Source organism: Xenopus laevis, chromosome 7L (genome assembly GCF_017654675.1).
Source record: "Xenopus laevis strain J_2021 chromosome 7L, Xenopus_laevis_v10.1, whole genome shotgun sequence".
Lineage (NCBI taxonomy): Eukaryota > Metazoa > Chordata > Amphibia > Anura > Pipidae > Xenopus > Xenopus laevis.
In genome coordinates, this window is record NC_054383.1 from 35,111,081 (window position 1) to 35,128,707 (window position 17,627).

The 17,627-nt window shown below is 40.0% G+C and overlaps 1 protein-coding gene across 1 annotated transcript; it reads left to right on the plus strand.

Moving 5' to 3' along the window:
• Window positions 1-13,158: 13,158 nt before the first annotated feature.
• Window positions 13,159-15,414, plus strand: atoh7.L (atonal bHLH transcription factor 7 L homeolog). Its single transcript, NM_001085821.1, is given in 1 exon segment — window positions 13,159-15,414. A coding segment is annotated over 1 exon segment (417 nt). The 5' UTR covers window positions 13,159-13,378; the 3' UTR covers window positions 13,796-15,414.
• Window positions 15,415-17,627: the final 2,213 nt, after the last annotated feature.

Here is a 17,627-nt window from a genome sequence, read left to right on the forward strand (position 1 = left end):
GCGGTTTGGTTTTGTAGCAAAAATTATGTAAAGTATAACCTGTACCCAGGCATTACTCTCAATGGTTATCTGTGTTCAACAGAATGTTTATATATATATATATATATATATATATATATATATATATATATATATATATATATATATAATCAAAGTTCCAAAGACGCCCTCCGTTTCCTCGAGTAAGTACCTGGGTGCCCGCTACCAGGTATACTCCTGACGAAGATCCCTGTGGGGGATTGAAACGTTGAGCCTTATAAATCTTTCTGAAAATTCTACTGCAAACCATGTGATTGCCGCTATTCTTTGTATATATATATATATATATATATATATATATATATATAGGGCTTTGGGGGGATATGTATTAAATTTGAAATGTCATACATCTCTATAGATGTTAATCTGCATCCGCCATGTTCCAGATATAAGGATCAGTGCTAGTTCCCTAGCTATTCAAAATAAAAACCCTTGATGTGAAGACACCAATAGGTATAGCTTGAACAGTCTATATCTGTTCAAGGCTGTCTATTTCCAGGGGGTTTAATATAAGGGGAGCATACTCTGTGACTGCTGGGGAGGTGCTCACCTACAACCTATACACTTTGCATCCAGTCATATCTGATCAGAATTACATACGTAATGTAACTTAAATAGCAATCACAGTGGGGGTAGTGGGCTCAGAAAGGACCTGCATCCCCTGGCACCTGTCCTTCTGTTTGAAAACAGATCCAGTCACTAGTTGACATGGGATGGAAGGGGTCATTTTCATATGACATGGAGCAGGAACCCTAAAAATCTTTTTTTTTATAAGGGGTCCCAGGAAGGTGCTTACAAAAAAGTATACATCTTTGTGGCTGTTTGTTAGTACAGGTATACAGGACCTGTTCTCTAGAATGCTTGGGACCTGGGGTCTTCTGGATATGGGATATTTCCGTAATTTGGAGCTCAATACCTTAGTCTACTAAAAAATCTTTTAAACATTAATTAGACCCCACCCAATAGTATTGTTTTGCCTCCAAAAAGAATTCATTATATCTTTGTTAGGATCAAGTACAAGGTACTGTTTTATTATTACAGAGAAAAGGGACATCATTATTAGAAATGTGAGTTATTTGATTAAAATGGAGTCTATGGGTAATTCGGATATGTCTGGATAAAAGGTTTCTTCTGGCTATTGCATCCCATACCTTTGCTAAAATAACCTCCCCAATTGTCCAACCCTGTCCAAGCCTGACGTAGGATCGGACCTGGTATGAGGTTTTTACTGCAGCAAGGATGAGCCATGATCAGAGTGCCCCTATATATATTGTGTACTTTAAGGACAAGGTTTGTCATGTGTATAACTGTAATTTTCTTATTAAACGAAACTGGTGATAATGCCTCGAACAGCATTTCTCCAAGTTCTGGTACAATTTGTTATTAATTTATGTTCACAGCAGACAAATTACAAGTGCTCAGGTGGGATGCTGCGCACTACAAATATGCTTCCAAACAACAGCTTAGTTAATTAAGCCATGATTTATTAATGATCAATTAATTATACCTTATTTAGCAGTTCTAATAGCTGCATGAGTAATTTTATTAATCACCTCTGTGCTAATTGAAGATGTGTACAGACGGATCCCTAATTACATGTGCAGCCATATGCAAAAGGGCTAATGACGCTGAGCTGTGCAAAATGGATGTTTTAGTTCAAGTTCTTTTCCTGAACTTTATAGTCTATGGATAATTCACAACAGAAAGCAGACACTGCAGGAGTAGAGGCCAATGCTAGGTAGCCTAACGCTCTGAAGTTACAGCCATTATCCGCATTACTCAGTCTAGCAGTAGTATGGATCTAAAATTGCAAAATCATCACCATTAACCTTTTTTTTGTACCCATGATACAGTATTTGTATCCAAGAACTCATTCTTAGAGCTCTTACAGATGAGCGTTTGAAGCTGCGCTCCTCTGCGTTCCATTTTTATGCGTTTAGCCGCAGGGGAGCGTAGGAGTAGACGCATTCAGTTTTAATCAATGGGGCTGTACTCACACAGGCGCATATAGGCGCCAAACGCAGGTTGATACGCAACATGCTGCATTTTTCCTGCGTTCAGCGCCTACATACGCCTGTGTGAGTACAGCCCCATTGAAAAAATCTGAATGCGTCTACTCCTGCGCTCCCCTGCGGCTAAACGCATAAAAATGGAACGCAGGGGAGTGCAGCTTCAAACGCTCGTCTGTAAGAGCCCTTAGACCTGGCAGCTGTATGGGATCTGCTGCCTGCCTGGCAGTCAGTAAATAAGGCCCTAGGAAATAGTAGTTCAACAAGAGTTGAATCACTGCATGCTTTGACATCCTAGAGCAGGGGTCCCCAACCTTTTTTGACCAAAGAAGAGCAACAATTTTTTTGCAAGGACTGGGGGGGGGTCGGTGATGGGGTTAGAGGGGTCAGCGTTTTGGCAAGTCGGAGTTCAGTTTGTCGCGCCGTGTTAATTGTTCGGCGGCCCACTTCAGGACTGTCCGCGGCACGGTTCTGGGTCGCGGCCCGGCGGTTGAGGATCCCTGTCCTAGAGCGTTTTGTTTCCAGATACGGCCATTTCATAGGGTCAACTGCTTGTCTGGAGTCACAAGTCATGTCTCTGCCCCATTGTTACAAAATCAGACACTTACAATCAAGTCATTAGATGAGAATAAGATATCCTGTACCTTTGGATACAGCACGTGTGTATAGGAGAGTTGGAATGTGACTAGTTTTTGATTAATGCGCTTTGTTGGAAGCAGCAGCATCATTAATGTAATACAGATCCCCACTGAAATTTTAGCTAACCTTTAACATTACATCTGCTTATGATATAGCATACAGCAGTCACTATCAGGGCCCTTGCAAAAAATACTTCTGGGCCTCCCAACTTGGAGCAGGGTCTTCTCCCCCTATCATTATATAACTGGGCACTGGTAGAAACACGAGAAATAAGACCTAGCATAAGAGCCCGAAGGAGTAACAAATTGTAAACGAGCTTACTTGCTTCTACTTATCTACTGGAGTTTTCCTATGAGATAGTACAATGTAAGCTCAGGTTTGAATAAAGGACATTGATCTCAGCCTCAAAACTATAGGCTGGTTAGTCTGACATCAGTGGTAGGAAAGCTTTTCGAAGGGGTATTAAGGGATAAAATAGTTGACTTCATTGCAAATCATAATACTATGAGTTTGTGCCAGCATGGATTTATGCGTAACCGATCTTGCCAAACAAATTGAATTGCCTTTTGTGAGGAGGTGAGCAGGAACTTCAACTCTGCAATGGCAGTGGATGTGATCTACTTGGACTTTGCTAAAGCATTTGATACAGTACCACACAGAAGGTTAATGGCTAAGGAACTTTGGGCTGAAAAATATTATTTGTCATTGGATAGAGAACTGGCTGAAGAATAGATTACAAAGAGTGGTGGTAAATGGAACATTTTTGATCAGACCAGTGTTGTCAGTGGAGTACCACATTGGTCTGTACTTGGCCCTTTGCTTTTTAACTTGTTTATTAATGACCTGGAGGTGGGCATTGAAAGTACCGTTTCTATTTTTGCTGAATGATGATACTAATTAATCTGTTATTAGCAGTCTAGAACTGTCTAAAACTGCTAACATCTCTGAAACTAAAAACTACACTAAAAACAGAAAATCTATGTTAATTGCAGTGTTCAGACAAGAACAGGTGAAAATCTTCAAAAGACACGGAGCACTTGCGAGGCTAAAACCATACTTTTATTGTACAAACATCATTAAAATCATGGGGCAAACAAACTTGACGCGCTTGACACGTTTCGTGAACCAAACCACTTCCTCAGACAAGAACAGGACATTAATGGGTAGGGGCAGGGGTCAAAGTTCTTTAGGGCTCTTACACATGAGCGTTCTGACCTGCGCTCCCCTGCGTTCCGTTTTTTGGCGTTCAGCCGCAGGGGAGCGCAGGAATAGACGCAAGTCATTATTTGAAATGGGGCTGTACTCACTCAGGCGCGTGTAGGTGCCGAACGCAGGAAAAATGCAGCATGTTGCGTCTGAACCTGCGTTCGGCGCCTACACGCGCCTGAGTGAGTACAGCCCCATTTCAAATAATGACTTGCGTCTATTCCTGCGCTCCACTGCGGCTGAACGCCAAAAAACGGAACGCAGGGGAGCGCAGGTCAGAACGCTCATGTGTAAGAGCCCTTACCAGGCCACCTATTTTTTGCAGGCCTCCCCACACGCTATGTCATTGGATCGCTATGCAGAATAAAGCTGGCCATAGATGTTGAGATTTTAAAAAAAAAAACGATCGTCATCGTGAGACCAAAGGGGAGCTGCCTGCTTGGCCCTGCAAACATAGATAGATTGCACTGGGGCCGATAATGATTGTTTAACCTGGCCGATCAATTTCCTGACAGATGTCGGCCGAAAAATCGTAAGATGTTCGATTGTTCGAATACCACTAACCGCACGATAATTTCGAAGGATTGGTCGGACTTCGCTAAAATCGGTCGTTCTTTGCATCTATGGGGACCTTTACCCAATGTCAACAAGATTAACTAACATTTATTTTACAAAACAAAAATACTTTTAAAAGATAGTAATACTGTATAGGCTGTATGTAAAACATGACTTATACCTGTACCACCCGCTTATCCTGCCCCCCCCTTCCCCATTAGGAAGCTACTGTCATTCTGGAAGCACCACTATTTAAATATTAATTTGTACTGATGTATATACTTCCAGTGTGATTATAACATTAGTTACAGTAATAGGATGTGATATTTCCTGTCCATTAATGGATTAGTACTCATTTAATGAAACACTTGGCCAAACATGAAATCTCTGGTAGGACAAACATGTAGAAAAGAATCAGTTCCCACCAGTCAGATAAGACATGTAGAGCTATAGCACAGACGACATCTGGCAAGCAGTTCCAAATGGAAATCAATGAGCCACTGAAGTATAAATGTTCCCACCCCTTTGCCTATATCTCTTGTCCTGATTGTCCTCGATTAGTGTGTGTTCATTGAACACGTTAAGTAACTTTCATCACCAGACTGGTAGTTAAAAGCAGCCCTGGCAAAAAATTCAAAGCAGCCCACATGCATGAGCCTGCACTCTATGGGGCAGATTTAATAAAAGGGGCTTTTCTAGTGAAATTTGGCAATAAGACATATATATATATATATATATAACCCGTATGTACCCGCCATATTTAAATGTAAGCGTAAGTATGTTAACAAAGTTTCGCTAGGAAGAAAGTAATGCCAGCGAAAATAAGCTTGGAAATACCTGTGCTGACAAATTTTTGCTGGCGATATTTCGCCAGCGTTTATCTGTCGAGACGCAACGAGAAGCATTTTGATAAATACGTATATTTGCTGTGAATTAACGTCTGATAAAGTTGCCTGAAATATGGGAATTGTTCAATTAGATAAGCTTCAGCTTATTCATAGGTCTGGTTCAACAAAATCGACAGTTTAAGTCTGGCCCTGCAAAGCTCTACATGTGTAATTGTAATTATCTGCTGCATTTTTTAAATCATGAAGCCTTCAACATTGCCCTGCATAAGTGTCTATAAATTAGGGATGCACCGAATCCACTATTTTGGATTCGGCCGAACCCCCGAATCCTTTGTAAAAGATTCAGCCGAATACCGAACCGAATCTGAATCATAATTTGCATATGCAAATTAGGTGTGGGAAGGGAAAAACATTTTTTACTTTCTTGTTTTGTGACAAAAAGTCTCGCGATTTCCCTCCCCACCCTTAACTTGCATATGCAAATTAGGATTCGGCTCGGCCAGGCAGAAGGATTCAGCCGAATCCGAATCCTGCTGAAAAAGGCCGAATCCCGAACCGAATCCTGGATTCGGTGCATCCCTACTATAAATATTGTAGACAATATTGTTTCACATTCCTTGGAAAAAAAACAATATAAGTTGCCTATCGGGAGCAGTAAATTGATGAGCAATACGGCAAAAAGCCCTTAGAAGTTACTATAAAATGCTGGGAGTTGAAATAAAATGGCAATTACAGACAAAAGCTAAATAACTAATAGATTTCATCATTAAAACAACTGTCTGAGATATTGAAACTAAGAAATGTTACACTTGATAGCAGACAGTAGGTTAGCACATTTTTATTTTTCTTCTTCATAGGATTTATTTCTCTTCTCTGATTACGAAACAGTGCAAGGAAGTGCACAGAATAGCACTCTCTTCAATTTTACATTCACTTATATTAAAGGTTTACTTATCCTTTCAAACATTTCTCTCCTGCAATGGCTTTTCATAGACCCCAACTTGCCCAACAGTATCACAGATCTTTGTAGTAGAACATCCCCCAGTATGTAATAAATGTCATTAGAGGAAAATATACTACTATACTATATATATTTGTTACTAAAATTCACTTAATTGTGTTACTCCAACCTGTTGATGGTAAAAACATTGTGGTGGTTCTATTGGTTTTTAAATTATTGTGAATTTGTCTATCAATGATTTCCTAACACAATCCACATTTCACCCAGTTTAACACAAATTTTGTCTTAACACAACTTTTGTAAATTCTACATGGCATGTTACTGACCTAGGGCTCTTTGAGTTATGGTACACAGGAAGATTTGTTGCCTGCAGTTAAATCATCATTGGCTTAACCGTGGCAAATTGTCTCCCTTCGCATTTTCCCCGGGTGAAGCCAGAATGATGCAAATAATATGTTTTTACTTGTCGCCATCTCAATTTTATTCTATAAAGATTCCTTTTCAGGTGATTTGTTGCCAGCAATAGCAAAGATTTAACCCCAGACAACAAATTTCCTTGTGTGTCATCACACTTAGTGGGGAATTGTGAAACTAACTTCAACATTAGAAGGAAAACTACCATATGGACATCTCCCTTACACAAAAAATGCAATTATTGCATGTTGTAATGATGTAATTTGTATTTGTTCAAAGTCAGCTTTTTGCCCATGGACCCCCTTCCTCTTCAAAGCCCTGAAACTGTCTGCAGCTTAAATTTTGCTGCCAGGGTGATTTGAGACCTGGGGCATAAACCATATTGGTCGCCTCATTTACTCTGCACCAACAACAGGCAATCATGTGCACAGTATTCATATGGGGCAAATTCACTATGCGCCGAAGCGCCTAAAGCTAGCGTCAATTCGCTAGCGTTGGTCATTTTCATTACTTCGCAAATTCACTAACGAACGCTGGCGTAAATTCGCTAGTGTTACTTTGCACCCTTACGCCTGGCGAATTTGCGCAACGGACGTAACTACGCAAATTCACTAACGCACGCAGTGTACTGAACACTACCTTTTACGCTAGACTTCCTTCGCCACCTCAGACCAGGCGAAGCGCAATAGAGTAGATAGGGATTGCTTCAAAAAAAGTTCAAATTTTTTCGAAGTCCCAAAAAACGGTGGCGTTTTTTTCTATATTATGGGTGATAGGCTGAAAAAGATCGAAAAATTTTTGGGGCTCCCCTCCTTCCCCCCTACATTTCCTAACTCATGGCAACTTAACTATACAGTGGGCACATGTGTAGGGCAAAAAAAAATTTTATTTGATGTTTTGAAGGTTTCCCAGGCATTTGTAGTGATTCTACGTATTCCTCCATTGAAATTTGAATTTGGCGCCGTATGCAAATTAACCATCGCTAGCGTAACTTCACTTCGCTTAGCGAATCAACGATAGCACAACTTCGCAACCTTACGCTACCCTTGAGCGCAACTTCAGATTTTAGTGAATTTGTGGAGCGCTGGCGAAACTACGCCTGGCGAAGTGCGGCGAAGTTATGCCTGGCGCAACTACGAATCTTAGTGAATTTGCCCCATAGGGAGAGAACTGCCAATCTCCTCCACTTTCTATCTGTTACTCATCGTCCTTAAGTATAATGAAAACCGGCACAACAAGGTTGGTACAAGTAGGATAAACCACATGAGGCCATTTACATCACTTGCAATTAATAAAAATGCAGGGTTTATCCCACTTGTAACCGCTTTGTTGTGCCGGTTTCCATTATACTTGCTACAAATTGGAGGGTGCCGATCCCTCTGGAGACACTGAGCACCAGGCAGAACCAAAGATCTAAGGATCAGTGTGTGCTGGTGAGTACTTTGAATTCACTGTCCATAAGACTTGAATCAGTTTAGAACAGAACAGGGGAGTAAAAAGTGGAATACGGGACCCGCAGGCCGGGCGGGTTCGGGCCGACCTCACACTTTCAGTTGCAGGCTTGCACTGCCGGTCTGCTGGCTTCCAACTTCTGGCTTCCTTTTTTTATAGACATACACCTTATCACCTCGCCACTTTTTGTGATGTCATCGGCATTGCGGCACAGGTCTATAAAAGGACCCCAGAAGCCACTGGCGGGTGCGGGTTCACGGAGGGCGGGTTAGGGTCAGGTGCTGGTCGGAAAAGACTCAATCCACACATCACTAGAGGTCGTGGAGGAGCAAATCACAGGTGGCAGGTGACTTGGAAGTACTCGTGTCATGGAGTCACAGGTAAAAAATTGTTGTCCTGAGGGCCTAATCATCAGCTCAACTCAGTATTGCGCAGCTCAAGATGGGCATATCAGGGACCACTCCAAACAGGTGGATAACTAGGTATATGACCAGCTTTACTCTCACTTCATACCTTGGCTTCATCCTATAAACCATTTTTGTAGTAGGCATCTAGTATTGTGTTCTGTTAACTCCAAATCTTCTCCTTATGAGTATGGAGCTCACCAATTCAACCCAGACAGTCACGTGTTCATTAGTCCCATCTCCTGGCAGCGGATACAAATTGTGAATGTTGTGTCATACTCTGAGGAAGTGCCTAGAAATGGGGCATGAAACGCGTCATTATTTGCTTATTGCACTGAGCCAATGCTGACAGCTTTTAATGTATTTATATAAATAAAAGAAATTCAATTTTTTATAAGATCTTGGAGTGAACGTGTCATAATGGATTTCTTTTTTTTTTGTAAGAGTATGTAGTATTGTGTGTAATGAATACAGCATCATTGGTTTCATTACAATAAAAGCCCAAAAAAATCAAGACCAAAAATGATGTACCCAAACAAGAATAAATAAAGATTATTATAATAATAATAATAGATTTTTTTTTTCTGGTGACTGACTGGTTAATGCTGCTATTAAGCTGCTGCATTATAATTAAAAGCTGTAACATTAGCAAGTATACGTAATACAAGGCTTGGCTGATTATCATAAGGTGGTAACTGACCTCAATTCAACATCTGTCATGTTTGAGTCAATTATTTCACAAGTGCATCCTATTGTCCTGGGATTATCAAGCCTCATTTCACCCAGGGCAGATTCACGGGGGTTAATGATCTGTATAACAATGATTTGCAGTCACATGGTTCAAGTTCAGGGAGACATCTCAGAAGAAGGACCAAGTTGGGGGCCAATCATTTAATCATTTTAATATTACAGAAGGTTCCTTCACCACTCATACAGTACTCATGTTTGCAAACTCTGAGCAAATATTAATTAAAAAGCCTCTGCTGTAGCTTTTGTCAGCTTCCTTATATGCACACTCCGGGGGTTATTCATAAAGGCAAAGCGAGCCCAAAACTGGAGACAAAATGGAATGAGGTGTTTTGTTTTTAGCAAAAACTCATTTAATACTAAAAACTCACACAAGTGCTATTGAGATACAGCTAGCATTCAGTTGGAGTAAAATGTCAGCTTACATCAGAAAATCATTGAACAAATAATTCACAATTGTCTGAACACCACTTTTTGTTACAACATCCTAAATCCAAATTGAAGTATTACAATATGTCCAATTTAACTGAATTAGATGCTATTAATGCCAACAAAATGCCACTAATAATGCAAAAAAAATGATACCATCTTCAAATCAGTCAAAATTGTTGAGACAGATTTGTTCAATTCTTAAATTATACTCCGATTGGGTATGGGATCTGTTATCCAGAAACTCGTTATCCAGAAAGCTCAGAATTACTGGAAGGCCATCTCCCATAAATTCCATTTTAATCAAATGATTCACATTTTAAAAAATAATTACCTTTTTCTCTGTAATGATAAAACAGTACCTTGTACTTGATCTCAACTAAGATATAATTAATCCTATTGGAGGCGACACCATCTTATTGGGTTTAAGTACATTTTTTTAGTAGACTAAGGTGTGGAGATCACAATTATGGAAAGATCCCTTATCCGGAAAACCCCAGGTCCAGAGCATTCCGAATAAAAGGTGCCATACCCATACAAATCCAGAGTACAACTTATGCCAATTTGAAGCTGGGGGAGGCTTTCACAAAAGCAGAGTAAACTGAAATTGGTGTAAGAAATATTATTGGAGTTAATTCATAAAGATGGAATTGAACTAGCAGAATTGGCTTTTACTTGATTGTGAATATGCCATTTGGTGATTTTCTGACAAAAACAAACAGTGTACTCCAATTTTACACTAAATTAATTTTAATTTTAATTAACACATTTCACCTGGTAATTCTTTTGGCATCAAAAGACCCAAAAAACAGCATTCAGCTGTTAAAATTGCTTTATTTCAATTTTTTGATATTTAAAGGAAGATTTTTGCAAAATGTGGTATACAGGTATGGGATCCGTTATCTGGAAACCCATTATCCAGAAAGCTCTGAATTACAGGAAGACTGTCTCCCATAGACTCCATTTTATACAAACAATGCACATTTTTAAAAATGATTTCCTTTTTCTCTTTAATAATAAAACAGTACCTTGTACTTGATCCCAACTAAGATATAAGTAATCCTTATTGGAAGCAAAACCAACCAATTGAGGTTATTTGATGTTTAAATGATTTTCTAGTAGACGTAAGGTATGAAGATCCAAATTATGTGAAGATCCGTTATCCCGAAAACTCCAGCTCCTGAGCATTCTGGATAACAGGTCCTATATCTATACAAAAACAAACTGTGATTTGTAATTTAGTGGTTATCTGGCAGAAACAAATATTTTACTACAATTCAATTATAAAATTTTCTTACACTCCACTTGCCCCAAATTAATCAAGAAGTATCTGGAATGTCAATTTACCCTCAAAGCATACAAAATATCATATTCACATTGAAAATTTAACAACATACAGTATAAAGCTAAAAAATGTACTCCACTTTTGTGTGATGAGTAAGCCTTGGAGTTAACTTTGTTTAACACAAATAGTAAATGTTAACTTTAATTTCATGTTTTTTACACAACTGTATTTTGGTCTTTAAATTGGAGTAACCCATTTTCACCAGTTTTATTCCATCTTTCTGAATCTAATGGCAAAAAACAAAGCAACTTTAAATTGTCTTAAGCTCTACACTGGATATGTCTGGGGTACTCCTTATTCATAAAGTGTCTGGAATAATAATTGACAAAACCATTTTACTCCAGTAATGTTTCTGCTCCAATTTGAGTTTATTTTAGTTAATAATTAGTGAATTCCTCAATTGAATATCAAATTGTATACAACTGCCACATTGACAAGACTGAAGTAAAGTTATTGTGAATGGGACTTGTAAATAGGATGTTTTGTTTACTTTGGCCTCTTTATTCTGGGCACCACATTTGGAGTACTGTTTAAGCATTACAACTTTGGGGGAATTACACAAAAATTTTATTTTACAGACAAACTTGTAGCTAAATATGAGTAAAATGTTTGTTTATACCAGGAAACTATTAGACAATAAAATCAAGCTTGTCTGAATTACATTTTTATCTATGTCACCCTATACCAACATTTTTTTTAATGCCAAAAAGTCATAACAATTTTACCAGTTTAAGGGTCAGGCCACACTGGGCGTTTTGGGGAGGTTTGGTCACCTGGCGACTAATCGCCTCGTTTTTGCGGCAACCAATCTCCCCAATGCCTTCCCTGACTCTGCACCGGCTAAAATGAAAAAACGCTGGCGCTAATCACACGCGGCAATTCGTTTTCCGAAGTCGCCCGAAGTTTCCTTGTGAGGCAACTTCGGGCGACTTCGGAAAACGAACCGCTGCGTGTGATTAGCCGCAGCGTTTTTTTGATTTTAGCCGGCGCAGGGTCAGGGAAGGTGTTTGGGAAGATTGGTCGCTGCAAAAACGAGGCGATTAGTCGCCAGGCGACCAAACCTCCCCAAAACGCCCAGTGTGGACTTACCCTAACAGTATCTTTCTTAATTTCATGTAAAACATTGTTAATAAGAACAAAAAACGTACGTTACCTTGAAATTGGCATAACGTGTACTCTAGATTTGTTTGGAGAAATTAGATAATACAAATGATTTACAGTTGCCCCTAGAATTTACAAGAATTTGAGAATTCTGACAAGGCCTACAAAACCACCATTTTCATAAAATGGAACAAGGCGTTTGTGAATTATTTTTACAACAATTTAACTCCCAATAATATTTCTTACTCCAATTTCAGTTGACTCCACCTAGTTGGTGTTAATAATATCAAATTCGATAAAAAAGGAGTTAATCTGGTGGAAACACTGTTTCCCCAATATTTTGTTCATTCACAAACGTTGAGTAAACTAAAATTGCAGAAATATTGTTCCACTAGAGTTAAACGTCACGTTTACAAAAGCATTAATCTGTTTCATGAATACAGCAGTTTTCCCTTTGCCCATTAATCTCCAGCATTAGCAGATGCTTTGTTTGCAGCCACTTTTCTCCATTTACACACAGTGCTACATTATTATTTTCTTGTATAAAACTGTCATGTTGGATAATTTGAACAAAAAAAACCCACCACATTGACAGCTTTCTTATTTAGTTATCAAATCAACCACATTGTAATTTATTTTTTAAAAATACAATTAATAATTAAAGAGAAAATATACAATCTGGAAACCTTCCAAATATAGCATATATATATGTGTATTAATTTTCAATTAAATATTCTGCAAAGCATGGGGGATCTGGGTTGCAGAGCTTGAGAGCTGATTAGTTAATGGGATTTCAGTGGCTGGGTTACCTCCAGATATCAGTACAGATGGCAGAGCACATCCCTCTGCCAGACTGATGCTGCAAACTTAAAGATTTGCTGCATTCTCATCCTATATTTCCCAGGGTGGGAATAAGCTGGGGCAGAAGCTAAGGGACGCCTGCCCACCTGCCACCATCTGCTAAGCCTTTCCGTTCTCTATATATAGATATAAATGCAGAGCTTCAGCCACAGTCAGTAGATGCTCCTTTCCCAAAGTGTATCTTGCAGTAGCCTTACACTAATACTGCCTGTCTTGTAGCTGGAGAGCTTTGTATCGGTGCTAAGAGCACTGGGTATCTACAAAGAGGATCACTGCATATGAATGGAATAAGGAGTGCTGCTGCTACCCAGGCTGGGGTTTGTTCCGAGCCCTTCAAAACTTTTTGGCCATAGAATCACTGTGTTGACATGAAGTCAGATTCACCAGTGCATGGGGAGTCCCATACTGAATGCCAGTCACCATGCCCACTAAGTTGCATGCCAGCCAGGCTGGAAGGCTCTACCAAGAGACGTCTGGCTGCCAATGCCAGGGAAAGAAGGAGAATGCAAGGACTGAATACCGCCTTCGATAGTCTGAGGAAAGTTGTACCGCAATGGGGTGAGGACAAAAAACTTTCCAAGTATGAGACTCTACAGATGGCACTGAGCTACATCATGGCACTAAGCAGGATCCTCACGGAAGCAGAAAGATACAGCAGAACTGATCCAGGGGAATGGACTAAAATGCACTTTGATCACATTCAGGAAGAACAGTGCCTCAGTTATATGGGAGTGAGATGCCCAAGAGACTGTGATCGCTACCTGCCCCAGACTTTTTCTCACTAGGATAGGAGATGTGAGCAACAGTCAGCAGGCAAGGTACTATAGACCTGAAGATAGCAGTGTATTCCTACACACAGCAGCCAATAATACAGGGACATTTGCATCATGGGTTATTTGTCATGTCATTCTGCCCAATGCACTGCTTATTTCATTAAGCACCCAAAGTCCCAGGACTGGGAATATATGTAGGGCACCCCACGTGATGCAGCCCAAAGTATGTGCTGCTGCAACTGATAGTGAGCTGTGGGACACTGGAAAAGCAAAGTGCGCTGGTATTTTGTAAATGAAAATGTCATTATGGGTGGCATATAATAATTACTTACACACAGCACAGTTATATAATTTCATTGCTGTTAGAAAGCCCCTTTGTCTCTTACCCCCCATCCTGCTTTCCATGTTACTAATGCACTGGTATCAGTGAACATGTAGAAGGTAGTATTTATACATTAGAAAAACACTGAATGTGCATAAACATCATTTTTCTCAATATACATTTACTATATAGTTCAGTTGGTAAGTGCTGGTAAACAGCAGCTGCCCACAAGTTCTGTGCACTGCTCATAGGGGAAAGGAAACATTTTTGCCACTTGCTAGAGAATGCTAATTGCATTGTACTCTGTAATATTGTCTTGTGTCCAGGGTAAGAAAGGTCTAAATTAAAATCAATAGGAGGCATAATTTACACATTTCCCTTAAGCTGTAATTTTCTGGCTTTTGTCTGCATTTTAATAGTGGAAAATTACAACGTGTATAAAATTCCTACTGGTCTCATTCTACTTGTTTCTGTAAGACAAACCCTGGTGTGTTTTTAAGGAAACCTTAAGTAATTCTTTTGAATAGTATACATTTCTTGAATGTTTTTTTTTTTTTTTCAATGGGCATGAGTTGTTTATTTGTAAACACAGCTCCAAAGTTAACAGATTGCTTGTATCTTTCAGGTATGCAAATGGTATTTTAGTCTATTCTGGGACTTTGAAATAGAAAGCAATATGCAACCCTTTAGAATTAGAAAATGTAGTACAACGGAACAAATGGTGAATGGCTTGGCAGAGTACTGTACATACTGACCTATGGAGCATAGTTGGCTAAATCAGTCTGCAGTTCACTTTTACTGGTGTGTTGCAGTTAGAATAATAAAATCGGATGTTGCTAAGGTTGTTACAGTATTTCTTTGCCCCAGTTAATGCATGACCTCCCATCTTACAGAGTTTCTAACACGTTGCCAATGTATTGTTATCTTTCGAAAAATGTGGATGGAACGTGATCAGGTGCAAATTCATGCGATTTACCTGTGCATAATTCCTATAAAACAGAGACAATGTGTAGTTATAGGAGGATTCACTACACGGATGAAAGATCTTATTTACAACAGGTTAGGCACAAAAAGTGCAGGACCATGAAAAATTGTGGCCCTTTAGATTTACTAAATTCTGGCACCCAGCCATTGTGATGCTGCACCTGCACTCAGCACCATATTATAATCCAGCACAAGGCAGTAAGTATAAGGCTCCCATACTCTTCTCACTGATAAGCTTGCTAGAGATGTTCCCAAGGAAGCCCATGTGCTGCCCATCTTCTGCCCTTCCTCTAGGCAGCACTGCCTCACATGCGGAATGAAGGCCAAGTCACTTCTCTCCATTCTTGTAGTGTAAAGAACTGCACAAATCGAATCATGGAGCCTGTATTTTGCACTCTGCACCTTAACCCGTTTTGTAAATGAGGCCCTAATAGTTAGTTCTCTAACAGAGATGTTATTAGTTACAAGAGGTTTAGTGCAGCAACAGCTAGAACCTGCAGGTGGGGCTCCAATGGAGATTTTCAAGGGTATATTTATCGAAGAGTGAAGTTAGAGATCGTGACAGTCCTCTAGAGTGAAATTCCGCCACTCTCCATTCATTTCTATGGGATCTTTAAAAGAGTATTTATCAATAATGAAAGTGAAAGTTCACCCTCTGATAAATACACCTTTCAAAATCTCATAGAAATGAATGGAGAGTGGCGGAATTTCATTCCAGAGGACTGTGGTGATCTCTAACTTCACTCTTTGATAAATTTACCCCCTGGCTTCTGCATATAACTCCTGGCGTATGAAGCCCTCTAGGGCTAAGTATGTTTCAAGTCCCAAAACACTGCTCAAGGTCTAATGCTGATTCCTTAAGTATGAATGATAAATGGCAGTGTGAAGGGATGTACTGGATTAATTCATTTGTTCACTATATTGTATAGGAAGGCAAAGGAGAGGCTGTAACTATGAAGTCAAAGATGCCAAAACATGGCCACCATTCATTTTCCCTATCCGTTGCCTTAATGCACACTGTACTTGTACTGCTTTCTCAGTTATGTTTGATTTGTTACAATATGAAAGTCAAATTCTTCAATAAATATGCATAAAACAATATTGCAGGTCGGCTGCTTTTCTTAAATTATTGAATGGCCGTTATATGAGTTTGTATCTCATGCTGTATGATTGGTTGTGTTTCCTCTCACTGTTATTTTGGTCAGTAAAATCTCTACTAATTACATCTGATCGGATCTTCTACAGCAGGGGCTCTGCTGCCATGAGGAGAGTTGAGAAACTTGCCTCATGTGGCAGCAGCCCGCAAGTTACCAGTGACTGCAAAAAGCTGCTCCTGGTAAGAGCCAAATTTCTTTTTAGAAAATTCAGCTCTTTTAGTACAGAGAGCTCAATTGGGCCCCCCACTGGACATGCTCCTGCTCAAAAAGGGTTGGAGATTGAGGGGGAGCAGCATCACAGGAGCTACCTCAGGTGGTGAGGAGGAGAGAATTGCAGGTTCTACAGGTTTGGAGGGACAGGGCAGGTCATGGTGGCATCACTATTACTAATACCAACCACTACTTATAACTTGCCTCCTAAGACAAAAAAAATAACATACCTCACAATGCACTGCTCAGCTCTCTCACTCATGACATCGAAAATGTGTGCCAGTTCAGTCTGATCCTTGTCATGTTAAAGGAGAAGGAAAGGCTTGCAGCACTTGGGGGTGCCAAAATTTAGGTACCCCCAAGTGATTGTATTTACTGGGGCTATACCAGTGAGCACCGCGGAGCGATCCACTTCCGTGGGCAAACGCCTGCGCAGTTGAACGTAATAGCCGACTTTTTAGTTAAAGTTCGGCTTTACGTTCTATTGCGCATGCGCAGCCGCGCAAAGAAAGCGGAAGTAGATCTCTCCATGGTGCTCACTGGTACAACCCCAGGCCGGTGCAGTTTTCTGCTGATAGGAACACCGGCCAGGGGTTTCAGGTTAGTCAATACAATCACTTGGAGGTGCCTAACATTTGGCTCCCCCAAGTGCACAAAGCCTTTTCTTCTCCTTTAAAGCAAACTCCCTTTCAGTTTTCCCCAAATGCCATTAAATATTCTCCTATATATTTCAATCCATGCCAGAGATATCAGCCTTCCAGAGTTGAATACTGGGAGGCTTTTTGCCATCCCCATTTATGCTCCAACCATGTTGTAAAACTTCTCCACAATGACCAGCAAATCCAGAATACTCCCAGAAAATCCACGTGCTGCTTTCATGCACACACCTACTGCTGTAATGGGATGTCACAAAGTTGGATAAATGGTGGAGATTCCTGTATGGAGAAACAACTGTCAGGAGTTTTGAACAGAGTTAGAAGGGAGTTGCACAAAGGTAAGTCAATTGGTGAAATGTCCTATTTGGATACAACAGGACTGTCAGGAGGTTTGTATTGCAAATAGTATAGTCATGTAATGAAGGACCCTAAAGAAAGTTCTCCTGAAGTATTAAGTGCCGTAAGGGCAGCAGAGATGTATTCCATGGTGGCCCCATGATGAGAATGTGCATGCA